Source organism: Cetorhinus maximus, chromosome 8 (genome assembly GCF_964194155.1).
Source record: "Cetorhinus maximus chromosome 8, sCetMax3.hap1.1, whole genome shotgun sequence".
NCBI lineage: Eukaryota > Metazoa > Chordata > Chondrichthyes > Lamniformes > Cetorhinidae > Cetorhinus > Cetorhinus maximus.
Window position 1 is genome coordinate 62,390,970 of NC_135886.1, and position 27,771 is coordinate 62,418,740.

At 46.4% G+C, this 27,771-nt stretch overlaps 1 protein-coding gene across 1 annotated transcript; it reads right to left on the bottom strand.

The window, feature by feature from the left end:
• Positions 1 to 3,534: 3,534 nt before the first annotated feature.
• LOC144683189 (interferon-inducible GTPase 5-like) lies at positions 3,535 to 27,771 on the bottom strand. The gene is made up of 2 exons (XM_078546150.1): positions 27,443 to 27,771; positions 3,535 to 4,747 (listed from the first exon to the last, which is right to left on the bottom strand). Exons 1-2 carry the CDS (start codon positions 27,550 to 27,552, stop codon positions 3,535 to 3,537), a joined length of 1,323 nt encoding a protein of 440 aa, XP_078402276.1. The 5' UTR covers positions 27,553 to 27,771.

A 27,771-nucleotide genomic window follows, 5' to 3' on the forward strand; every position in this document is an offset into this window, starting at 1 on the left:
CATCATGTCTCCAATGGTAGGCCCACGGCTAGGTCATTGTTTGTTTAATTTCTCCACCTGCTGTTTTATGAATCTTCCCAGTTTACTCTGACCTTTTAAGTCAAAATGACCCAACGTTTTGATAAACCCATCCTAGTAGGGGGTATCACGCATTCACAGGCATTTTGTACCTTTCAATAAACATGACCCATTCTTTGAACTGTAATAAAGTCAGGCTTGTCAGTTGCATTTACATCAGATCTTTACCAGTTTTAAATTAGGTTTTTCCCCAGTTCCGTGCAGTTAAACTTTCTTTCTTAAAATTAAGTTATATTCTAAAACATAAAATTATTAGCTAAGTATTCTTGACATGTAGATAAAATGACCCACAGTACAATTATTAATTAGTAAGAATTGATACATATAGATAATGCTAATTAATTTAACAGAATCACAGTAAAGCAGAGTATAGAGTAAAATTACAATATTTCACATTAATAATCACAAACAGTTCTTCATATCACTGCTCACCTTCTCCTGCTGCTTCTGAAATAATGGGTGGGATTTAATGCCCCCCCTGCAGGCAGTGGAGAGGCTGGGAAGTGAAGGTGGGTGCGGTTGATGGGGCAGGACTTGTGGGGTGAAGATCCTGCCACCTTCTCTCCTCTCCCTGATCAAGTTGTGGGTGGGAAGGTTTCAGGCCGGTCTTTCTGTCCAGAGGCCAGTTGAGGCCCCTGTCGGGTTTGCCTGCGGCCTAGTAGGGGGTATCACCCATTCACAGGCATTCTGTACCTCATCAAGGGACTCAACGTTGGGAAGGAGGGTGAGGCTGAAAGTTACCTCCCTGCTCTCACTGCTGCCTCACTCCTTTGCAGGTGCCTCCCTTCCAGCCACCTCCCCATCTCACCCACATTCACATCTATCTGGGGATGCAGCGCCATCTTCAATTGCAGGCCCAAGTGTGGTACTGGCGATGGCCACTGCTCCCAGTGCTGCTACCAGTACTGGAGAGTTGCCTGGCTCTAATTTGGTCAGCAGTTCTTGGGGGAAGGATTTCCACCCAATTGGGGGCTTGATTGTGTGGGAGACCTGGAGCTATCTTGGTAAATGCCTGATTTCTTGGTAATTATATTGGGTCTCCCAGAGAAAAGCAACTTCGGGTTCCCACAGATCTCCAACAAGTAGGTGTTGGAGATCCATGTTGCCAGCATTAAATTCTGCCCATCATTTTCCCGCCCCTCTTCACCTCCCCAGGAACCTCACATCACAGTTCTGTGTTGATGGTTTATGATGTCTAACATACAGCACATTCATCTTTACTGAACACCAAGGCAATGCTCCTGCTGGGCAGTCAATTGATTGCTTTGTGTCTGCAATTGATGACACCCTTGGGAAAGCTGGAATCTGGTAATTCTATAGGACTCCTGTTGACTTTATTGATGCTGTTCCTGTTCACCACTGCTACTGATGTAGTTATTGATGGACATGATGTAAAACAGACAACATCCTCATCTTCACGGGAGACTGGGGCAATGCCCCTGCTGGATTCCCTATAGATAATGAAATAGTTATTAATGGATCTGACATGAAACAACATCTTCCTTAGAGACTGGGACAATTGTCCCGATGATTGATCCCAAGATCAGAAACTTTGAGAACCTGAAAAGCTTTCTCTATTTAGAGCCTGACACTTGCATTGTTCTGGTGCCATGCTGACCGGTCTCTATGGGTTTGGGCACAGGGATGAGTACCCAGAGCTGTGGTGAATATCCTCGGCCAGATTCAATTCTTGTGAACACGATTCACTGCTGTACAATCAAAGAATCTTGGATCTGGAAACAGAACATGAATTGAACAGCAACAATTTCAATGTACACATTGATGAAATATCAGACTCGTGTGGTTAATGTGTATTTCTGGGTTGTGGAGTGGCATCTGTTTTACACCATGTGCATGTTTGATGATGTCCCAAACCTCAGAGAACAGGCAGTTCAACCAAATTCCAGCTCTTTTTGCTGTGGCTGCTCTTGGCGGAGTTAGAACTGATGGATTGGCCGTCATCTGACACTGAGTTTCTCCCACTTCCCCAAATCAATGTGTTGACCACATAATCGGTGATATCGCCATTGGGTGTCTGGAAGGTGCTGGTTGCTTTTGTTAGTCTCCTTTCTGATGGTAATATCTTGCCTTGATGACTGCCCATGTGGTATACAGTAGAATGTCACAGTGTCTATGGCCAGTCAGATCCTCACGAGGCACCGGTCCTCTTTAAAGCTTTACTTTACATCTTGTGGCTGAATGTCAACACATTTCCCCTGTTCTCATTCCCAGAATGATTCCTTTTCATGCTACTCTTGCTATGAATCAAACATCACAGATAAGGGAATGGACACATGGGAACTGAATCTGTCACGATGATTGAAGTACACAGACATTTCTGGCTACAAGCACAATGGGCTGAATGTCCACATACTGTGCTGTATGATTCTATAATTCTAGGAACAGGACGTTTAATGAATGAAATGGTCTGGGTAACATCTAAGTGTGTGAAATTGTGTGGGATCTTTTATAATTCTCATCCTTTGATTTCTCTTCTCTTGTCACACCCTTCCAAATCCAGGACCACTAGCAACTAGAAGAACAAGGGCTGCATATAGATGGGGAAACCACCACCTGGAAGTTCCCCTCCAAGCCACCCACCATCCTGATTTGAAAATATATTGCTGTTTCTTCACTGTCGCTGGGTCACAATCATGGAACTCCCTCTCTAACAGCACTGTGGTTACATCTACACCACATAGACTGCAGCGGTTCAAGAAGGCAGCTCACCACCACCTTCTCAAGGGCATTTAGGGATGGGCAATAAATGCTGGTCCAGCCAGTGAAGCCCACATCCTGTGAATTAAAAAAAACACACACGTCGTTTAACCAAATAAGAAACAGGGACAACACCAGCAGCTACCTATATTTATATAGCGCCTCAATGCAATTAAACATCCCAAGGTACTTCACTGGAGCATTATAAAACAAAATGTGACACTGTGTCATCTAAGGAGATATTAGGCTAGATGATCAAAAGCTTCAGCCAAGAGGCAGGTTTTAAGGAGTCTCTCAGGGAGGAAACGAGATAGAGAGGTGCAGAGTTATAGGGAGGGTATTGCAGAGCTTGGGGCCCAGGCAACTGAAGGCACAGCCACCAATAGTGATTAAAATTGGGGTGCCAAGAGTGTAGATATCTTGGAGGTTGTGTTGCTGGAGAGGATTATAGGAATAAAGAGGGGTGAGGCCTTGGGGGATTCGAAAACAAGGATGAGAATTTTAAAATCAATAAATGGCTTGATTGGGAGCCAATGTAGGTCAGCGACCATAGAGGTGACAGGGGAACGGGACTTACTACAAGTTAAGACAGGGGCAGCAGAGAGGGCACCATCAAAACCCTTCCCTAAAATGGATGAAGAATATTGCCAGGAATGAAATCAGCAAAAAGAGAATGCTGTAGAATAAAATTCCTGTCGGGTCAGGTCCCTTTAATACATCAGCTGCAGCCCTGACTGTCTAGATTGATGTTTGTTGTAGATCAAATGCAGCCTTCACCACTCTCTGTGCATTCTCCGTAAGATCATTCAGTACATCAATCAGCAGTTTGTAGGTCATAAGAAATGATGATCCTGCTCCAAAGATGGATCCAATGACTGGGATGCCGTCAAGAGCGAGCTCAAGAGCTGATATGGCAAGAGCAGCGACACCCCAACTTAATCTGTTTATTATATCAGGAGTAATTTCACCCATTAGGGGAGTTTTCACCACTGCTTTCAGATCTTCCACAGGTTTCCCTGCCCTTTTGGCCAGTCTTTGAAGAGAGGCATCATCTAGACCCAGACATTTACGGAATTGTATTATTCCACCAATCAGTATCCCAATGTCACAACCAAGGGAGAATCCAGGAATTGGCACTGCTCCCAGTGCCCCGGAAAGCGTTGCCAACATCCAGACTCGTTTCTTTAGCTCTTCTTTTTTCTTCTGTACAGTTTCCAAATTTAGGTTTGGAAGGGCCAGTATGTACACATTTTTCTTAATATTCGGGAGACCATTTACAAGAGCTTTATTTAGCAGATTAAAATCATACTGGCTTGGAAAAAAGCTTGATATCAGGAAAACACTGGGTGATGAGATTCTCGCCTCTTCCAGGCTCCTGACACAATAACTCCTGATCTTTTCCAGTTCTTCTTCGTCATCAAATTTCCCACTTTGCTTTCCATTTGAATGGAAGGCATTATCAATTTTAGATCGAATGAAGTAGAAATTCTTCCCCAGTCGTTTCATCTCTTTAGCGAGTCTTACATCATTTTCTGTGACTCGATCGGCTAGGATAATGATAAAGAAATCATATATTTTAAATTTCATTTTCTTCAGGTATTTATCCGCTGGGAATTTTATTGTTCCAATTCCTGGCAGGTCCCAGAAACAAACATTAGGCAGGTTGGGATGTTTGTATCCAGTTGACTCCATTGTACCTTCCGTGGAACTACTTACAGCTGCTCCTTCATCACCGCTCTGGAGTCCTGTCATCGCATTGATGAAGGTGGATTTCCCTGTGCCTGCTTCTCCCGTCACTGCAATGTTAAGCTCTGTATTGTCCAGCTCTTTTAACTTCTTCTGTATCAATTGTGTAACTGCCTCCAGCCCACCCTTTTTAAAATCAGACTTCAGTTTGTTGAGCTCTTCCTGACTGAAGAATGAGGGGTTTGAAGACTGAGCCATCTGATCTCTGAAATAAAACATTTAATTGATGTTTTACACCAGACTAAAACAATACGTATTTATGCAGCATATTGTCAAATACTCAGAGTATTCCCACACACTTCACATTGAATTAATTACTGGTGAGGAGCAATCACTGTTGTTATGTAGCTGACCGTAACAGCTAATTTATGCACAGCAAGACCCCACAACAAGAGCAATTAGGTAAATAACCATTTAATCTATTTTAATTACGGCTGGTTGAGGTAGGAACATTGGGTGGGACACCTGGAGAACTCCCCTGCTCTTCTTCCAATAGTGACATGGGATTGTTTCTGTCATGGGCTGTGGCCTGAGAAAGCAAATGGGGCCAGAGTCGAAAGCCTCATTTGAAAGAGGCACTTCCTCAAGTCCTGTTCCCCTGATCACCCGACTAGCCGCCACCCCCCGATCCACGACCACCCCACTACCAAACCATTCCCTCATGACCCGTCCTACCCACTTATATTACACACTTAACTTCTCTCCTGTCAAAGTGACTGCGGCCTTTAAATTTAGCAGGATACAGCAGCCAGTGCCGTCTAGAAGGGGGCGAGGCTCCATTTGTTTTGACACTTCTGCCCTGCACTGAAAGCCTTCGGGAGCAGGTACAGTGCACGTTTCTCAGGAGGCCCGTGTTGGAAGTCTGGGCGAGAAATGTGCTGCTCCAGACTAGAGCAGCAAAAAAGGAACGGAGTGATAATCTGACAGTGACTGCCATTGTATGGAAGATTCAGCCCTTGTTGTTTCCATCTGCATCATTTGCAATGTTGACTATATTTACACCATCATCAAACTTGGACATGTGGCTCCCAAGCAATCAGATAAGTCATTTTGGCCGGGTGGTTAATAGTGAAGTTGAGTGCCTTGGGCTACAGGAAGATATAGCCGGGATGGTCAAATGGGCAGATAAGTGGCAGATGGAATTTAACCCTGTAAAGTGTGAGGTGATACACTTTGGGAGGAGTAATTTGACAAGGAAGTATTCAATGAACGGCATGACACGAGGAAGTTCAGAGGAACAAAGGGACCTTGGCGTGTGTGTCCATAGATCCCTGAAGGCGGAGGGCCATGTTAGTGGGGTGGTGAAAAAGGCATATGGGACACTTGCCTTTATCAATCGAGGCATAGATTATAAAAGTAGGGAAGTCATGTTGGACTTGCATAGAACCTTGGTGAGGCCACAGCTGGAGTACTGTGTGCAGTTCTGGTCGCCACATTATAGGAAGGATGTGATTGCGCTGGAGGGGGTGCAGAGGAGATTCACCAGGATATTGCCTGGGATTAAACATTTAAGATATGAAGAGAGGTTGGATAGACTTGGGTTGTTTTCGTTGAAGCAGAGAAGACTGAGGGGCGACCTAATCGAGGTGTACAAAGTTATGAGGGGCATGGACAGGATGGATAGGGAGATAAAAACAAAAAACTACTGCGGATGCTGGAAATCCAAAACAAAAACAGAATTACCTGGAAAAACTCAGCAGGTCAGGCAGCATCGGTGGAGAAGAAAAGAGTCGACGTTTCGGGTCCACATGACCATTCAACAGAACTGAAGTATAATTAGGAGAGGGTTGAAATAGGGAGATAGGGAGACGCTGTTCCCCTTAGTTGAAGGGTCAGTCACGAGGGGACATAAGTTCAAGGTGAGGGGCAGGAGGTTTAGGGGGAATATGAGGAGAACCTTTTTACCCAGAGGGTGGTGACGGTCTGGAATGCACTGCCTGGGAGAGTGGTGGAGGCGGGTTGCCTCACATCCTTTAAAAAGTACCTGTATGAGCACTTGGCATGTCATAACATTCAAGGCTACGGGCCAAGTGCTGGTAAATGGGATTAGGGAGGTAGGTCAGGTGTTTCTCACATGTCGGTGCAGACTCGATGGGCCGAAGGGCCTCTACTGCACTTTGTGATTCTGTGATTCTGTGATTAATAAATGTGATGAATAATCCACCCAAAACACAGATCCTTGTGAGACACCACTAGTTACCTCCTGCTAATTAGGGCGCCGTTATCATTACTTTCAGTTTGAGAAAGCATTGCACTTTTGGAGGTGCTGTCTTTTGGATGAGATGTTAAACCAAGGTCCCATCTCCCTGTTTGGGTGGATGTAAAATATCCAGGGCATTGTTTCGAAGAAGAGAAGCTGGAGTGGGGGTGGGTCGTGGTTGTACCCAGTGTCCTGGCCAATATTTAACCTTCCATTAACATGGCGAAAAACAGATTAACTGGTCATTATCACATTGCTATTTGTGGGTGTTTGCTGAGAGCCATTTAACTGCGATTTTTCCTTCATTACAACATTGTCTTTACAGCCATTGTCATTGGCTGTAAAGAATTATGAGATGTCTGGTGATGGTGAAAAATACACAGCTTTTGTTCTCCTTCCTTCTGTCTCCTGACATACAGTCTCCAACCAGGTCAATAATTTGCCTTCAATTCCATAGGCTTCAACTTCAGCCGACAGTCTCTTCTGAGGAATTTTATGAAAAAACCTCCTGGACGTCCAGATAAGTTACATGCTAGACATTTAACTGTCGGGCATTTTAATCACCTCTTCAAAAATTACCATCATGTTTGTCAGGCATGGCGTGCCTTTCACATGTCTGTGTTGGCTCCCTTTGATCTGTTGGAAATTTTCAAGGGGCCGGATTTTATGCTCCCCCGGGTTTGAAGGCAGGCATAGAAGACAACTCTCGGCCTGCTCACCACCCACCAGCCTGTCCCTGACCTGTCTCAAACTTTATGTGTGGGTGGGGTGGCGGTGCTGGAGGTGTCGGACAGCCTTTGAACCTATTGAGACTGACCAATTAATGGCCACTTAAGAGCTTCATCCTGCCCTGTCACTATTTTACCCATAGCCAGGGAGGCCCATGCCAAGCGTTTGGCCTAACAGTTTTAGCTGCACGGGCTGCTGTCGGACAAGGGCGTCTAGACCCCCTTCAGGGGTCCTCTGTGCCCTTCAGAGGCACTCCCCCCAAGATCATGTCTGGCCTTCAACACACCCCCCAGACCTCCCAAAGCCATCACCCCACCCCCATCCCCTTCACCCCATCACCAGGACCTGGACCCCAGGCTTACTTGGTGTCCAGGCTTCATAGGCTCCCCTTCTTCGGACCACCTGTTCCAGTAATGGCCATTGCTCAAACATGGCGTTTCTGAGACTACAGAGTTGCCAGCTATCCAATTTGCCAGCAGCTCTCTAAAGCTGGATTTCCTCCCAACATAGTGGCAGATGTTTTGCCTTAAACTGCTCCCAGGGTTGTAAAGCTGCAGGCTGCCAGCAGCATCAGTGTGGACTCCCCCCTCAACCTTTTAGCTGGGAGTGGGGGGGTGAAGGTCTGGGGTGGGGACGGGGACTTTGGCATCTCATTAAATCCAGCTCAAGGTGTTCAGTCACTCTATTCTTCATTACAGACTGTAATAATCTCCTGAACACAGGTGTTAGACTAATGGGTCTACCATTCACTGGTTTCCTTCCCTCACCCTGTTTAAATATCATAGTAAGATGCCCAATCTTCCATTTAAAGGAAGTTTCTGAATTAAGACAACTTTGGAAGGTTATAGGTTGAGCATCTTCAATGTTCTCACCTACTCCCTCCAAAACATCACTCCCTTACTATCTTGTTACCCTTTGCTGCTCTGTATCTTTCTTAATTGTCAGGATTTGTTCTTTTTTTCTATGCTCTTTCTTGTCATTTAAATTGTCTCTTTACCTTTTTATGTGCCTTTTGGCAAATAGAGCATTTTCCCCTAAGGGGTATAATCTGGTTTTGCATCAGGTTAAATTCTATTTTGAACATCTCCCATTGATCTTCTATTGTTTTATCCATTAACAGATCTGCCCACTTCACTGTGTCTCATCCTCTTGAAGTCAGTCTTATCTAAATCTACAATCATAGTCGCTGTTTCACATTTCTCCCTCCTAAACATCACATTGAACTTGATGCTATCATGATAGTTTTTCGATAAATATACAAGCAGATTAGACTGTTAATTAAATTTGACTTATTACTAACTTTAAAATATCATGCCCCTTATTGTTTCCTGGACATAATGCTGCAGAAAACCAAATACATACACGAGAAATTCACTACATATCTGTCTATATTCATCCATGGGATCTGGGCATCACTGGCTAGGCCAGCATTTATTGCCCATCCATAATTGTCCTTGTTCAGATGGCGTTAAAAGTCAAGCACATTGCTGTGGGTCTGCAGTCACATGTAGGCCGGATCAGGTAAGGATGGCAGATTTCCTTCTCTACAGGACATTGGTCATTAGTGAACCAGGTGGGTTTTTACAGCAATCGACAATGGTTTCATGGTCATCGTCAGGCTTTTAATTCGAGATTTCTATTGAATTCAAATTCCACCATCTGCTGTGGTTTCAAACTTGGGTCCCCAAAGCTTTACCCTGGTTCTCTGGATTACCAGTCCAGTGGCAATGCCACTACACCACCACCTCCCTCCGTCATGAGCTACTTTGCTTATCTTAATCCATATGAAGGTTAAATCCCCCTATTAAATCCAAACTACCTTTACTGCTGTATGCCTGTCTAATCCTTGAATTTATAGAAACACCACTTCACAAAGGTAGCGAAGGCCTGTGCACATCTCCCACTTCAGCTGTAAATATTTTTCTCTTTCTCTATGTCATCTGGGCTCTTTGTATTCTGTACATTATGGTCACAACAACTCAGTTCTGAACCTGCCCTTCATTATGAGGTGTGACCAAAATCTTGAGCAAACTTTCCAGATCCTTCTCTTCCCCTTTTATTGGTTGAAGTGTCACGAGCTTACATTCCAGCTCAGTAAACTGGAGGTGTTGTCCTTTAGGGAAGGAAATCTGCCATCCTTAGTTGGTCCGGTCTACATGTGACTCCAAACCCACGTAATGTGAATACATGGCTCAAATGATGTGTGGAAGAATGGGGCACTGGCCAATACAGGGGGAAGGGGGAACTATTCCATACAAATAGATTTAAACCGACTGAGACTGGTGTGCTAATGGATTGTTTAATTAGGATTGTAAATGGGGCTTTAAAATAAAAAGTCAAATAAGGAAAAATGGTACTAAGTTTAAAGTTAAAGCATTTTATCTGGATACATAATCATTCATAACAAGGTAGACGAATTAATGGCACAAAAAGAGATAAATGGGTTTGATCTAAAAGCCATTAGAGAGACGTGGTCACATGGTGACCAAGGTTGGGAGCTAAATATTCCAACATTTCAAAAAGGGAGACAAAATAGAAAAGGAGAGAGAGGGTGGGTAGCCCTGATAATGAGGATGACATGAGGACAATAGTGAGGAGGGATCTTGGCTCAGAGGATCAGAAAGTAGAATCATTATGGGTCATGGAGATAAAAAAATAACAAGGGTCAGAAAACAACGTGCTTTATATCGTCCACCTGACAGTAACCATACTGTTGGACAGAGTTTTCATAGAGAATTAAATGGGCTTGTAACAAAGGCAATGTAATAATCGTGAAGGATTCTAAACATTATGTAAATTGGATAAATTCAAATCAACAAAACAAATTGGAAGATGAGTTCATGGAATTCACTCAAACCAGTTACCGAGAATAGTATCTTATGGAATAAACCAGGGATAAGGCTATTGCAGATCTTGTATTGTGCAATGAATTATGGAATCATACAATGGTTCCCAAACACAAGGGGGCCATTCTGCCTGTCATGTATATGCTGGCTCTCTGCAAGAGTTGCTCAGCTAATCATTTTCTTGTGTTTTTTCCTGTTAGCACTATATTTTTTTGTTTCTTCAGATAATTATCCAAGACCTGAGGGGGTGGGTGGTGTGGAGGTAATGTTACTGGACTTAATCCAAAGGCCAAAGTTATTGCTCCGGGGATAGGAGTTCAGATCCCACCATGGAAACTACTGGAATTTAAATTCAATTGATTAATAAATCTGGAATTAAAAGCTGGTCTCAGTAATGACGACCATATAACTACAGGATTATTGAAAAAACTCTTCTGGTTCATTATGTCCTTTAGAGAATGAAATCTGCCATCCTTAGCTGGTCTGGCCTACATGTGACTCCAAACCCACATAATGAGGTTGATTCCCAATTGTCCTCTGAAATGGCCTAGCAACCCATTCATTTCTCCAAGCTGCTACAGAAGAGTTGAAAAGGAATAAAAGTATAAGCCCACTCGGCATCGACCTAGATGCCGGAAATGACAACAGCAAACCCAGCCCTGTCGATCCTGCAAAGTCTTCCTTACAAACATCTGGGAGCATGTGCCAAAATTAGATCTGTCTCACAACAAGCAACTGCCTGACATAGCCATATTCACCAAATCACATCTTACAGATAATGTCCCCGACACCATCATCATCATCCTTGGGTATGTCCTGTCCCAATGACAGGACAGACCTACCAGAGGTGGTAGCACAGGGTTCACAGCCAGAAGCGGAATGGCCCTGGAATTCCTCAATATTGACTCTGGATCACATGATGTCTGATGGTATTAGGTCAAACATGTGCAAGGAAACCTCCTGCTGATTACCATATGCTGTCCTCCCTCAGCTGATGAATCATTACTCCCCAACGTTGAACTCCACTCAGGAGAAGCAGTGAGGGAAGCAAGGGCACAAATTGTTCTCCAGGTGGAGAACTTCAAGGCCCATCACCAAAACCAGCTGGTAGCACCAGTACTGACCGAGCTGGTTGAGTCCTGAGGGACATAGTTGCTAGATTGGATCTATGGCAGCTAGTGAGAGAGCCAACAAGAAGGAAAAACCTACTTGACCTCATCTTCACTAATCTACCTGTCACAGATGCATCAGTCCAAGGCAGTATTGGTAAGAGTAATTATTCACAGTCCATTTTCCTATTCTTTCACAGGACGTGGCCATTGTTGGCTAGGCCAGCATTTGTTGCCCATCCCTAATTACCCTTGAGAAAGTGGTGGTGAGCTGCCTTCTTGAACCGCTACAATCCATGTGGTGTAGGTACACCCACAGTGCTGTTAGGGAGGGAGTTCCAGAATTTTCACCCAATGACTGTGAAGGAATGGCAATATATTTCCAAATCAGGATGGTGAGTGACTTAGAGAGGAACTTCCAGGTGGCAGTGTTTGCAAATATCTGCTGCCCTTGTCCTTCTAGATGGTAGAGGTTGCAGGTTTGGAAGGTGCTGTCGAAGGAGAGTTGCTGCAGTGCATATGGTACACACTGCTGCCACTGTGCGTCGGTCATAGAGGGAGTGGATGTTGGAAATGGTGGATGGGGTGCCAATCAAATGGGCTGCTTTGCCCTGGATGGTGTCAAACTTCTTGAGTGTTGTGGGAGCTGCACTCATCCAGGCAAGTGGGGAGTATTACATCACACTCCTGACCTGTCCTTTGTAGAGACAAAGGCCTAACTTTACATAGAGAGTGCCCTCCATCATGTTGTACAGCACTGATATCATGCTAATGGGGCACACAAGATCATTGACAACTGATAATAGATTCTTGAGCTTTGTACCCTGAATGAACTCTGCATCAACAACACTTTATCTCAGGGCAAACATCACTACAATCTATCATGGCATCATCCAAGATCTGGCTCTGGACACCAACTTGATCTGATTATCACCTGAAGACATGGTCTGGCCAGCATTCTCCTTACCCACACCTACCACAGTGCTGATTGTGGCACTGACTCTGGGCATTAGCAGAGTGAAGGTACAACCGCAATAATTTCACAGCTCCAAACACATCCACCCTAGTACAAGTAATGATGCCAAATTCCAGCACTGTGCATTGGTGCTCCAGTGATTGCTGCCCATACACTGGTCTTGATGAAGCTTGGAAGTTGCTGAGTTCAATCATTTGTGACACAGCAGCAACAATGTTTGGTAAAGTTGAAACCTGCAGCAAAGGCTGGTTTGAGACCTAATCAGCTGAGGTGTCATCTGTCATTGAAGGAAAAAGCAAAGCCTATCTGATGCACAACATAAAACAGAGAGCGGGAGGGAGGAGGACCCAGAGACAGACAGCAGCACCTAAAAGAGCGGGAGAGAGGAGGACCCGGAGACAGACAGCAGCACCTAAAAGAGCAGGAGAGAGGAGGACCCGAAGACAGACAGCAGCACCTAAAAGAGCGGGAGAGAGGAGGACCCGGAGACAGACAGCAGCACCTAAAAGAGCTATCCAGTCCAGCCCAATCTGTGGCTTAGATTGGCTGGAGAGTATTTCATATTTATCCTGTGCTCTACGGGCTGTTCCCAGGGACACACACCTAGACAAACATCAACTGCAGCTGGAGGATCATCAACTCGGTGAAAGACGCTCTTTGGTCTGCCCGAAACTTGTTGGTCTTCCAGCGTAAAGAGTTGTCCCCAACTGAGTGTTGCAGACTGGCACATTCCAAGGTCTAGGACTACGTGCTGAGGGACACACTAAAGCTTGGGGCAGCTACCGCAAAGGCGCAATGGTAAATGGGGAAGGGTCGCTGCCTAAGACCTTTCTGCCACAGAGCCCCTCGGGCTGTACAGTTCAAAATGAATGTCTGCAAATGATTGTAATATTCATTGTTTGTACTGATGCACCTTGTGATACATGTTGTAAAAGTTGAACCTGATTGTACTTTTGTGATGGTGTTTTTGAAATGGTTTGGAATGTTGTTGAAGATATTTTATGAATAAAGTATATTTTTGCAAAAAAAAAGGCTGGTGAGTATTGCCTATTTATCTTAACAAGGGGGCTTCAATCTGGCTAAGTGGAACATTTATTGAAATAATAAGAATATAAGCATAGGTAGGACTAGAGACATTGATTGACATTTAATCAGTAAAATAATTAATTAAGCATTATAAAGATGGCAGGTTAAGCGATGTGTGGCAGTGGCAGAATCTGGGAGCTTGTAGATACCAGTGTGATCCAACATGAATGGATCTGTGGTGAGTATCTACGGCTGGAGGAGCTTTGGCTCCGGGTCATTGAGCTGGAAGCCGAGCTGCAGGCACTGCGATGCATCAGGGAGGGGAAGAGTTACCTGGACACTTTATTCCAGGAGGCAGTCTGACCCATTAGGAAATGATTTGGTCCATGGTCAGGAACAGGAGGGTGTGACAGTGAGTGAGGCAGGTTTGAGGATTGAGAAGTTGAAATTGGAGGAGCCTCAGCCTTTGCAACAGATTCGAGGTTAGTGCAGCCTGTATGGATGAGAGTGGGGTCTGCAGAGAGGATGAGCAAACTGACCATGCCACTCTGGTACAGGAAGCCATTTAAGTGGGGTGGGGGGGGGTTAATTGCAATGTAGTGGTAGTGGGGGGCAGTATAGTCAGGGGGATTGACACAGTTCTTTGCACCAGAGAGTGAGAGTCAAGGTGGCTGTGTTGCCTGCCAGCTGTCAGGTTTTGGGGCATCATCTCTGGGCTGGAGAGGAAATTGCAGTGGCAGGGGCAGGATCCAGTTGTCATGGTCCACATTGGTTACCAATGACAGAGCTAGGATTAGGAAAGAGGTTCTATTTAGAGAGTATTAGAAGCTAGAGCTAAATTAAAAAGCAGAATCTCAAAGGTAATAATTTCTGGATGGGCCACAGTGCCTCATGGATGCGCAGTCTTGAGTTGCTAGATCTGTTCGAAATCTATCCCATTTAGCACAGTGGTCATGCCACACAACACGATGGAGGGCATCCTCAATGTGGACGGGACTTCGTCTCCACAATGACTGTGCGGTGGCCACTCCTGCTGATACTGTCATGGACAGATGCATCTGCGGCAGGCAGGGTGGTGGGGATGAGGTCAAGTATGTTTCTCCGTCTTGTTTGTTCCCTCACCACCTGCCGCAGACCCAGTCTAGCAGCGATGTCCTTTAGGACTCAGCCAGCAGTGGTGCTACTGAGATAAAAACAAAAAACTACTGCGGAAGCTGGAAATCCAAAACAAAAGCTGAAGGGTCGTGAGGACTCGAAACGTCAACTCTTTTCTTCTCCGCCGATGCTGCCAGACCTGCTGAGTTTTTCCAGGTAATTCTGTTTTTGTTGTGGTGCTACTGAGCCACTCTTGGTGATGGACATTGAAGTTGCCCAACCAGAATACATTCTGCACCCTTGCACCCTCAGTGCTTCCTCCAAGTGGTGTTCAACATGGAGGAGCACTGATTCATCAGCTGAGGGAGGGTGATACATGGTAATCAGCAGGAGATTTCCTTGCCCATGTTTGACCTGATGCTTCATGGGGACCAGAGTCAATGTTGAGGACTCCCAGGGCAACTACCTCCTGACTGTATAGCACTGGGACAGGACTTACCCAGGATTGGTGATGGTGCTGTCTGGGATATTGTCTGTAAGGTATGTTTCCATGAGTATGAATATGTCAGGCTGTTGCTTGACTAGCCTGTGAGAAACCTCTCCCAATTTTGGCACTAGCCCTCAGACATTTGTAAGAAGGACCTTGCTGGGACAACAGGGCTGAGTTTGTCATTGTTGTTCCTGGTGCCTAGGTTGATGCTGGGTCCAGTTCTGTTCCGTTCAGGCTTATTAGTGGATTGATACAACTAAGTTCTTGCTAGGCCATTTCAGAGGGCAGTCAAGAGTCAAGCACGTTGCTGTGGTTCTGGAGTCATATGTAGGCCAGCAGGTTTCCTTCCCTAAGGGAGCATTAGTGAACCAGATGGGTTTATAACAACATTGGTCATCATTAGGCTTTTTATCCCAGATTTTTATTGAATTCAAATTTCACCTTCTGCCGTGGCGGGATTTGAACCTGGGTCCCCAGAGCATTACCCTGGGTCTCTGGATTACAATCCAGTGACAATACCACTATGTCAATACCGCCCCCTAAAATTGGTGAACATGCCTCTGTCTCTCAGGTAATGATGTATTACACAGTTGTTAATGGCAGCCAATGATGTGCCAGGATTTTCAGCAAATCCAGGCCTTCTGTCTCATTTGTGTCCAAATGAATCTGACCCCAGTTAATTGCTGAGTTTTTCCAGCACTTTCTGCTTTTAAACATAACTAAGCCTGACAGTCTGTCCTCAGCCTCCTCCACTGTTCCAGTGACGCTCAATGGAAGCTCGAGGAACATCACTTCATCATCAATTAGACACTGTAGAACCTTCTGGACACTATACTGAGTTCAATAATTTCAGAGTGTAATCTCTACCCTTGTTTTTTGTTTTATTTTCTTTACTTTTGGTCTTAAGCTTGTCTTGTGTTTGCTTTTGTTCGGTATTCTGCCATTCACACCTTGTCTGGTCTCACTTTCTGGTTCTTTACTTGTCCCATTGACACTCTCTTTAGCTATTCCCACCAACTGTTTGGCTATTTAATATCTCCTGTCCTGCACCCTCTCACAGACATTCTCTTTGTTTATTTTTCACCTTCCACCAGTTCATCTCCTTAAAAGCTATTGTATTTCTAACTTTTCCCAGTGCTGATGAAAGTCATGACCAGAAAAGTTAATTCTGTATTAACTTCTTATTACGAACAGGTTTCAGGTAGAAATGATAAACTTAATTTACAGAGAACTCTTTAGATGCTACATGCTGGGACCATGACTAGAGAGCTCAGGAGGCCCACCTGCCGAACAGCCTGCACTTAGGATTCATTGGTCAGTGGTTTCACTATGTCACGTGATACTTGAGTGACAGCAGGAGAGGCTGTACCTAACAATAAGTACATCCCTCTCCCTTTAGTACTACACAGCAGGACCCTGAAAGCAGGTCCTCCAGGTCTCAGCCCTCCAGAGGATACCCGTCAAGGTCATCACAGACACAGTCAGCAGGCTGCCTCCACCCCTGCTGTGGATTTCAGGGGAGCACAAAGACGCAGCCGCAGGGTTAGAAAGGTCAAAAAGACGTAACTCTTTTGAGTCCAACCAAGTAAACTAAATTAACAAAATCAGGGACAAAGTAAAAGGCAGCCCCTTAAAGGGAAAAATGCAAAACCAAAGATCAAATTGAAAGGAAACTTACAAACATTAAACCAAAATGTGATGAAAGGGGGTCAATAAAACACCCCAGTTCCTGCGGTGCCACCAAGCACGGAAGGTCTCAAGGGTGCTGGCAGACGCCGCGTGCTCCCTCTCCAGGGACACCTGGCCGTGAACATAGCCATGGGAGAGGGACAGACAATCGGGTCAGACGGCCCCATCGATCACCCGCTGTCTGGACCTGTTAATGGCCAACTTGGCCTGGCCCAGGAGTAGGTTCATAAGGAGCTCCTCCTCCCTCCCCCCACTCCGCACCGGGTGCCCATAGATCAGGAGCGTGGGGCAGAAGTGCAAAAAACACAATGATTTTTTAAAATATTTTTTGAATAACTGAAAAGGGGGTGCAGCCTGCAATAATTAACATAGACAGGGTCCACGGGCTCCACAAGGCCGCAAAAGACGCAGGTATCTTGGGAGTCAGTGAACCAACACAACTTATGGTTGCATGGGGCTGCTGCATGCAACACCCTCCACCCCAAATGGGAGGACACCCAGGCCTCGTTGCACATTCCCCTCTCTCAATTTATAGCCATTCAGGTAATAATGCCTTCCTGTTTTTGCTAACAAAGTGGATACCCTCACATTTATCCACATTATACTGCATCTGCCATGCATTTGCCCAATCACTCAGCTTGTCCAAATCACACTGAAGCATCTCTGCACCCTCCTCACAGCTCACCCTCCCACCCAGTTTTGTGTCATCTGCAAATTTGGAGATATTACATTTAGTTCCCTCATCTAATTCATTAATAAAAATTGTGAATAGCTGGGGACCCAGCACCGATCCCTGCGTTACCCCACTAGTCACTGCCTGCAACTTGTAAAAAGACCCGTTTATTCCTACTCTTTGTTTCCTGTCTGCCAACCAGTTTTCTATCCATCTCAATACACTACCCCCAATCCCATGCACTTTAATTTTACGCGCCAATCTCTTATATGGGACTTTAGTCAAAAGCCTTCTGAAAGTCCAAATAAACCACATCTACTGGCTCCCCTCATCAACTCTACTGGTTACTTCCTCGAAAAATTCCAGTAGATTTGTCAAGCATGATTTCTCTTTCGTAAATCCATGCTGACTCTGTCCGATTCTGCCACTGTTTTCCAAGTGCTCAGCTATTAAATTTTTTATAATGGACTCTAGAATTTTCTCCATGACCGACATCAGGCTGACTGGTCTATAATTCCCTTTTTTCGCTCTACCGCCCTTTTTAAATAATGGGTTTACGTAGCTACCCTCCAATCTGTAGGAATTGTTCCAGAGTCTATAGAATCTTGGAAGATGACCAACAATGTATCCACTATTTCTCGGGCCACTTCCTTAAGTACTCTGGGATGTAGGTTATCAGGCCCTGGGGATTTATCGGCCTTCAATCCCATCAATTTCCCCAGTGCCATTTCCCTACTAATGCTGATTTCTTTCCGTTCCTCCCTCTCACTAAACCCTGTGTTCCCCAACATTTCTGGCATGTTATTTGTGTCCTCCTTTGTGAAGTCACAACCAAAGTATGTATTTAGTTGGTCAGCCATTTCTTTGCTCCCCATTATAAATTCCCCTGTTTCAGACTGCAAGGGACCTACATTTCTCTTCACCAATCTTTTTCTCTTCACATACCTATAGAAACTTTTACAGTCAGTTTTTATGTTCCCCGTAAGCTTACTCTCGTACTCTATTTCCTCCTTTGCAAACTTCTAACCTGCTCCCATTCCACATGTCTGTTGTTTTTTCTGGCCAATTTGTATGCCTCTTCCTTGTATCTAATACTATCTCTAATTTCCCTTGTAAGCCATGGTTTGGTCACCTTTCTTGTTTTACTCTTGCGCCAGACAGCAGTAAGCAATTGTTGCAGTTCACCCATGCACTCTTTGAACGTTTGCCATTGCCTATCTGCCGTCATCCCTTTAAGTAACGTTTCCCAATCCATCATAGCCAACTTGCACCCCATACCATCGTAATTTCCTTTAATACGATTCAGGACCTAAGTCTCAGGGTCAATTATGTCACTCTCCATCTTGGTGAAGAATTCTATCACATTATGGTCGCTCATCCCCAAGGGGCCTCGTACAACTAGATTGTCAACTATTCCTTTCTCGTTACACAATACCCAGTCTAGGATGGCCTGTTCCCTAGTTGGCTCCTCAATGTATTAGTCCAGAAAACCATCCCGTATACACTTCAGGAATTCCTCCTCTACGCATTGTTACTAATTTGATTTGCCCAATTTATATGCAGATTAAAGTCACCCATTATTTCAAATGTTCCTTTATTGCATGTATCTCTTATATGCCTAGCCCAGTTCAGTTTCTGGTCATTGGTAAAGCTCCAGGATGTTGATAGTGGGGGATTCAGTGATGGTAATGCCATTGAACATCAAGGGGTGGTGTTTGGATTCTCTCTTGTTGGAGATGGTCATTGCCTGACACTTGTTTGGCATGAATGTGACTTGCCACTTGTCAGCCCAAGCCTGGATATTGTTCAGGTCTTGCTGCATTTGGACATGGACTGTTTCAGTATCTGAGGAGTCGCGAATGGTGTTGAACATTGTACAATCATCAGTGAACATCCCTTCTTCTGACTTTATGATGGAAGGAAGGTCATTGATGAAGCAGCTGAAGATGGTTGGGCCGAGGACACTACCCTGAGGAACTCCTGCAGTGATGTCCTGGAGCTGAGATGATTGACCTCCAATAACCACAACCACCTTCCTTTGTGCTAGGTATGACTTCAACCAGCTCAGAGATTGCCCCCTGATTCCAATTGACTCCAGTTTTGCCAGGGCTCCTTGATGCCAAATCAGTCAAATGCTGCCTTGATGTCAAGGGCAGTCACTCTCACCTCACTTCGGGAGTTCAGCTCTTTTGTCCATATTTGAACCAAGGCTGTCATGAGGTCAGGAGCTGTGTGGCCCTGGCAGAACCCAAACTGGGCACCAGTCAGCAGATTATTGCTAAGCAAGTGCCGCTTGATAGCACTGTTGATGACCCCTTCAATTACTTTACTGATGATGGAGAGGTAATTGGTCGGGTTGGATTTGTCCTGCTTTTTGTGTACAGAACATACCTGGGGAATTTTCCACATAGCCGGGTAGATGCCAGTGTTGTAGCTGTACTGGAACAGCTTGGCTAGGGGTGCGGCAAATTCTGCAGCACAAGCCTTCAGTACTGTTGCCAGAATGTTGTCAGCGCCCATATCATTTCCAGTACCTTCAGCCATTTCTTGATGTCACAAGGAGTGAATCGAATTGGCTGAAGACTGGCATCTGTGATGCTGGGGGCATCCGGAGGAGGCCGAGATGGATCAGCCACTTGGCGCTTCCGGCTGAAGATTGTTGCGAATGCTTCAACCTTATCTTTTGCATTGATGTGCTGGGCTCCACCATCATTGAGGATGGGGATATTTGTGGAACCACCTCCTCCACTGAGTTTAATTGTCCACTTCCATTCACAACTGGATGTGGCAGGGCTGCAGAGCTTAGATCTGGTCCATTGGTTGTGGGATCGCTTAGCTCTGTCTGTCACTTGCTGCTTATACTGTTTAGCACGCAAGTAGTCCTGTTTTATAGGTTCACCAGGTTGACAACTCATTTTTAGATATGCCTGGTGCTGCCTCTGGCATATCCTCCTGCACCCTTCGTTGAACCAGGGTTGGTCCCCTGGCTTGGCGGTAATGGTCGAGTGATGGATATGACAGGCCACGAGGTTGCAGATTGTGTTCGAGTACAATTCTGTTGCTGCTGATGGCCCACACTGCCTCGTGGATGCCCAGTCTTGAGTTGCTAGATCTGTTCAAAATCTATCCCATTTAACATAGTGGTATTGCCACACAACACAATGGAGGGTATCCTCAATGTGAAGACAGGACTTCGTCTCCACAATGGCTGTGCGGTGGTCACTCCCACCGATACTGTCATGGACAGATACATCTGCAGCAGGCAGGTTGGTGAGGATGAGATCAGGTATGTTTTTCCTTCTTGTTGGTTCCCTCACCACCTGCCACAGACCCAGTCTAGCCGCTATGTCATTGAGGACTCGGCCAGCAGTGGTGCTACCGAGCCACTCTTGGTGATGGACATTGAAGTCCCCCACCCAGAGTAAGTGGTGTTCAACATGGAGGAGCACTGATTCATCAGCTGAGGGAGAGCAGTACATAGTAATCAGCAGGAGGTTTCCTTGCCCATGTTTGACCTGATGCCACAAGGCTTCATGCGGTCCAGAGTCAATGCTGAGGACTCCCAGGGCAACTCGCTCCCCACTGTGCCTCCACCTCTGGTGGGTATGTCCTGTCTCACTGGCACAGATGGTAATGATGGAGTCTGGGACGTTATCTGTAAGGCATGATTCTGTGAGGATGTCACGCTGTTACTTGACTAGTCTGTGAGACAGCTCTCCCATTTTTGGCACTACCCCCCAGGTGTTAGTGAGGAGGACTTTGCAGTGTCGACAGGGCTGCAATTGCTGTTGTAATTTCCGGTGCCTAGGTTGATCCATCCAGTTTCATTCCTTTTTTTTGTGCTTTTATAGCATTTTGTTACAACTGAGTGGCTTGCTCGGCCACTTCAGAGGGCATTTAAGAGTCCACAACATTGCCGTGGGAGTCACATGTAGGCTAGGTAAGGAGAACAAATTTCCTTCCGTAAAGGGCATTCATGAATCAAATGGGTGTTTACAACAATGGTTTCATGGTCATCACTGGACTTTCAATTCCAGGTTTTTATTGAATTCACCTGCTGTGGTGGGATTTGAACCTGGGTCCCCAGAGCATTAGCCTGGGTCTCTGAATTACTAGTCCAGCGACAATACCACTACACCATCGCCTCCCGTGTCTCCTAGGAACCTCTCTTGGTTAAGTCTGAAGGCCTCTTCACACACGCTGGAGAGTGCTGACCACCACTTGGATGGTCAGTGTGTAGTGGGCTTCATGGCTGTCCAAAACCCCACCTACGTCCGCCCCACTCCACCTGACCGATTGGCAGCAGCTTTGCCCACTGGACTGCATGCTGTGCTCTCAGCTCAGGCACAGGCATTCTCTAACCCGCACTGCATGGCTGCCCACAGAGGGATACTGGTCTTAATAAAGATATTGCAAGGGGCTGTGAGCACCTCCACCAGTGACCGCACCATGGCCACCTTTCGGGAGGGATTGTACAACTTGCCCAGTTGGCCTATTGCTGTGCTGCCCCCTAAAACGCACATTAATTTGCAGCCTGCGCCCAAGGGGTGAATAGTCCTGGAATATTTGGTGGCACTTATATGCTTTTGCATTGCTTGAGTGGACAGAAAAGCTTCAGAGGCCCGGCTCCAAGCGTGTCAATGGAGCTGCAGCTGAACGGTCTCAGCTGTGCAAGGATGCTCACTTTTGACAAGCATTTCCAAATGTGCGGCCGCTTCCCTCACCCTCCACCCCACTCCATCGCCCACCCACCACTCCCCAGCATGCGCTTGTGTACTTCCTCCAGTCTGTGCTAACTTGCAACCACCACCACCCCACCCCCATCACTGGCCCCACCTGCACTGGAGCCCTTGCCCCAGCATCACACTGAAAACCAGCCAGGAAAATGCAACTTGCCTGTCCCTGTCCACCTCCCCCCCTCCCCAATCCCCCACACGGATGATTCCGCTGAGCAGGTTTTATAATGAGATACTAACGTATTGAAATTAGGTTCCCAAAGCGCAGCGGAGGGAAAAATGGCCCGCCACTGATGGATGGAGCAGACATTCGCAAACTAGTTTCATGACGGTGTATAACCGATTTTTGGCTTTCTCGCCGTATTGTCTCAGCTCCGCTCACCATGATGCCCGATGTCAATGGGTCTGGACGATTCCATCCATACTGTTCAACATTAGATGTGATTCTGCAATGGACAGCACTTGCTAAACAATCCTGATTACGCTTTGAATTACACTGCCAACAAATTTAAGATTATCAGCTGAGGTCGATGTGTGTCTCACTTATGCGTGCTAGAAGCTACATATATTCAAACACAGGGTTCTGCACTTTGTAGATAAAGGGAAGATGTCCACACATTGTACCTTTTTCAACTAAACAAAAGCTTGGGGAACAGCCATTCCCTGATTCATTCCCCATGACAACGCCTTGGCCAATCAAATTGGACCTGCCTGGTTTGAATTTTTTTTTAAAGTTTGGCAGTTGTTAGGGGGAAAACAGTAAGAATTTATTGTAAGGGAGTTACTTAGAATCTCTAGGCAGCTGGTGCCAACAAGTACATTAACAGTTAAAAGATTACCAGATGAACCTTGTACACCCTCAAGGCCTGCAATCACCAGCAAGGTCCTGGGAGCCAGACTGGACATAAGGGAATGAAAATAAGATAGATTAGGTGTCCTGGGGGTCAGACTGGAGACTTAGGTTGGAAAACAAATAAGATTGAGCGTGCTTTTCGACAGATAAGGAAAGGACAGATGGTCCCAGCTTTGGTAGGAGGGAAGGTCCCTGCCTGTGTGAAAAGAGGGGTGTACAATGTGCATACCTGATACCAGAGATATCTATTTAATGTAAACCTATATGGTGACAAGATTGGAATTTGAGCAATGTTTATGTACGTGACCAGTAATGTATAAAAATGCTGAACACTTGTCATTTAGCAGAGTGCTATCTCAAGCTGCCTTGAGATTTTTTTTTTTTTTTTGTAAAAATATACTTTATTCATAAAATATCTTCAATCACATTCCAAACCATTTCAAAAACAACATTACAAGGGTACAATCCAGGTTAAACTTTTACAAAATGTATCACCAGGTGCATCAGTACAAACAATATTACAATCATTTACAGCCTTTCATTTTGATCTGTACAGCCCGAGGGGCTCTAAACAGTTCCCAGTCTCTCGGTGCGCTGTGGTAGAAAGGTCTTAGACAGCGACCCTTCCCCATTGCGCCTTTGCGGCAGCTGCCCCAAGCTTTAGTGCGTCCCTCAGCACGTAGTCCTGGACTTTGGATCGTGCCAGTCCGCAACAATCGGTCGGGGACAACTCTTTGTGCTGGAAGACCAACAAGTTTCGGGCAGACCAAAGCGCGTCTTTCACCGAGTTGATGATCCTCCAGCTGCAGTTGATGTTTGTCTCGGTGTGTGTCCCTGGGAACAGCCCGTAGAGCACAGAGTCCTGTGTCACAGAACTGCTCGGGATGAACCTCGACAGCAACCACTGCATCTCTCTCCAGACTTTCTTTGCAAAGGCACAATCCACAAGGAGGTGAACAACGGTCTCTTCCCCACCACAGCCACCTCGAGGGCAACGTGCAGAGGGGGTGAGCCTCCTGGCGTGTAGGAAGGATCTGACGGGGAGGGCCTTTCTCACCACCAGCCAAGCTACGTCTTGGTGCTTGTTGGAAAGTTCTGGCGATGAGGCATTCTGCCAAATGACTTTGACAGTCTGCTCGGGGAACCATCCCACAGGGTCCACCCTCTCCTTTTCCCTCAGGGCCTCTAGGACGTTACATGCTGACCACTGATGGACTTGTGGTCAAAGGTGTTTTTCTGTATAAATTTTTCCACCAGGGACAGGTGGTACGGCACGGTCCAACTACTTGGAGCGTTCCGCGGCAGCGTGGCCAGACCCATCCTTCGCAACACCGGGGACAGGTAGAACCTCAGCACGTAGTGACACTTGGTGTTTGCGTACTGAGGGTCTACGCACCGCTTGATGCAGCCACACACAAAGGTGGCCATCAGTATGAGGGCGATGTTGGGCACGTTTTTTCCCCCTTTATCTAGAGGCTTGTACATCGTGTCCCTGCGGACACGATCCATTTTCGACCTCCAGATAAAGCGGAAGATGGCTCGAGTGATCGCCATCGCGCAGGAGTCTGGAATGGGCCAGACCTGCGCCACGTACAGCAACAGCGAGAGTACCTCACACCTGATGACCAGGTTCTTTCCCGCAATGGAGAGGGAGCGTCGCTCCCACATGCCCAGTTTCCTTTTCACCATAGCCACTCGCTCCTTCCAGTTTCTAACGCATGCCCCGGTCCCTCCGAACCATATCCCCAGCACCTTCAGGCCGTCAGCCCTGACAGTGAAGGGGACAAAGGATCGGTCAGCCCAGTTCCCAAAGAACATGGCCTCGCTCTTCCCACGATTTACCTTGGCTCCCGAGGCCAGTTCGAACTGGTCGCAGATGTGCATCAGTCTGCGCACCGACAGCGGATCCGAGCAGAAGACGGCGACGTCGTCCATGTACAGGGAGGCTTTTACCTGAGTGCCTCCACTGCCTGGGATCGTCACTCCTCTTATGCCTGGATCCTTCCTGATGGACTCGGCAAAGGGTTCTATGCAACACACGAAAAGGACAGGCGAGAGAGGACAGCCCTGCCTGACTCCAGATTTAATCGGAAAGCTATCTGTTTCCCACCCATTGATTGAGACTGCGCTACTGATGTTAGTGTAGAGCAGTTGGATCCAATTTCGAATTCCCTCCCCAAACCCCATTTTGGAGAGCACATCCCCCATGTAGGTGTGCGATATTCTGTCAAAGGCCTTCTCCTGATCCAAGCTGATGAGGCAGGTATCCACACCCCTGTCCTGTACATAGGCAATCGTATCCCTGAGCAGCGCCAGGCTGTCAGAGATCTTCCTGCCTGGCACAGAGCAGGTCTGGTCAGGGTGAATCACCAATTCCAGAGCGGATTTGACCCGGTTGGCGATGACCTTGGACAGAATCTTATAGTCCACGTTCAACAGTGAAATGGGTCGCCAATTTCTAATTTCCTCCCTTTCCCCCTTGTGCTTGTAGATGAGGGTGATGATGCCTTTCCTCATGGATTCTGACATACTACCGGCCAGGAGCATACTCTCGTACACTCCTAGCAGGTCTGGGCCGATCAAGTCCCACAGAGCCGAATACAACTCCGCCGGCAAGCCGTCGCTTCCGGGGGTTTTACTTTTCTCGAAGGACTCGAGGGCCTTAGTCAGTTCATCAGGAGTTAGCGGTTTGTCCAGGCTCTCCCGCGTACTGTGGTCTAAGACCTCCGTGATAGAGGACAGGAAGGACTGGGAGGCCGTGCTGTCCGTGGGCTTCACGTCATACAATCCGGCATAAAAGGATTTGCTGATCCTCAGAATGTCGGACCGTGATGACTTTACTGAGCCGTCTTCTTCCTTCAGGCTGCTGATCACAGAGCGCTCTCTGTGTACCTTTTGGAAGAAGAAACGTGAGCACGTCTCATCCTGCTCCACGGAGCGGACTCTGGAACGGAAGATGATCTTGGAGGCCTCCGAGGCAAAGTGCGAGGCTTGCTGGCCCTTCACCTCTTGGAGCTCCTCCTTGACATCGACCCCCATCGACTGCAGCCGGAGCAGGTTCTGCATCTTTTTCTGGAGTCGGGACATTTCCCTCTGTTCCTTTCTAGCTTTCTGGGTGCCTTTGAGGATGAAAAACCTCTTGATGCTTCCCTTGATCGCTTCCCACCAGTGTGTCAGGGACTCAAAGAGGGGTTTCACGGTTCTCCAACCTTTGTAATCCCTCTTGAGCTCCTCAATGTTCTCTGGGGTCAGCAGTTGCACATTTAGCTTCCATGCCCCCCTGCCCACCCTCAGGTCCGTCTCCAAGTGGCAGTCCGCCAGTAGGAGGCAGTGGTCAGAGAAGAACACCGGCTTGACCTCGGTGGATCTGACTGTGAATGCACGGGACACAAACAGGAAGTCTATCCTGGAACGAATGGACCCGTCTGGCCGCGACCAGGTGTATCTACGCTGCGCTCCGTCTGCAGGGTTGCTGAAGACGTCGTGCAGCTTGGCATCCTTAACTGTTTCCATCAGGGATCTGGACGTAGCGTCCAATCTGCTGCCGGCCCTGCCGGATCGTCCAGCCGCATCGATGATGCAGTTGAAGTCACCGCCCAGAATGACCGGCCTGGAGGTCGCCAGCAGCAGTGGGAGCTGCTGAAAAACCTCCAGCCGCTCAGCCCCTTGTGCCGGGCCATACACGTTAATTAACCGGAGTGGAGCGTTCTTGTACATTACGTCTGCTACGAGGAGTCGAGATGGTTCTCTCCTTGCAATTGCTCAAATAAATGATCGTGACCTGTACCTGAGCCTCCTGTAGTTCATTCGTCAAAGATACCACAACACAGTTAACTGTTCCCTGGTGCATTCTTCCTGGCAACGCCTCTACCTATCAGCATCCACTTGCCAACCACTCAATACCCTCTTCTAATGCACTATAAATTGTTGCTCCCTTTACAATTCCCCCGATTCTGTCCTGATGAGTTCAAATATTTAGATGAGCACTTGAAACGCCAAAGCATACAGGGCTACGGGCCCAGTGCTGGAAACGGGATTAGAACAGATAGGTGCTTGATGGCCGGTACAGACACGATAGGCCGAAGGGCCTGTTTCAGTGCTGTATAAATCTATGACTCTAAGACAAAAAGTTGCGACAGCATGTCTCTGTTTTCAACACAGGGTATTGTGAAAATGCTAAATCTTTATTCAGAAAGATCAAACAGGAATTGTTCAATTAAAAGGGATTAATTGCTCATAATAATTAGACTGACAAGGAAGGAGAGAGAAAACAAAATGAGATTCACTTTTTTTGTTGCTGATTTTTTTTTTGGTATTTTCTCTCACTGTATTACCGTAATGCCACATTTACTGAGTGACATCTGTACACGTTGCTTCTTGTTCAGCGCCACAGCCCGCTCCGATAATAGACAAACCACAGCATTTTATCCAGAGTCAATTCCTACAGTTTCTTTTGAAAAAGTTTAATTTTCACTCACCTGCTTGTGAAACTCCGAATAAAACTCTTCACTTTTTGAAATGAGTGTTTTGAACACATCCAAAACTTGAAGAGGAAAAGGGAATTGAGACAATGAGAGAACTCACTCATAACAATCTTTAAAGTTGAGCTGTAATTTGTTTATATTGTGGAATATGATTCTCCATCATGATTTTAATAACTCCGCTCAGTTTGTTGTTTGATTCCTTGCTCCTTACCTGCACAGCTTCTTGAAGGAGGAGAGTTTATCAGTGAAGTTCTCACACTGTCAGCACCTTAATGCAGAGTGACTGGTCCTGCTGCTTCTCTCTCACTCACACCAGCGACTGT

What these genes read in the sequence shown, in the direction of transcription:
- LOC144683189 (XM_078546150.1), bottom strand. Translation starts at nt 27,552, where the DNA reads ATGAGTGAGTTCTCTCATTGTCTCAATTCCCTTTTCCTCTTCAAGTTT. An exon ending in ATTCGGAGTTTCACAAGCAG is followed by an intron (nt 4,748 to 27,442) that starts GTGAGTGAAAAT and finishes GTTTTATTTCAG; the next exon opens with AGATCAGATGGCTCAGTCTT.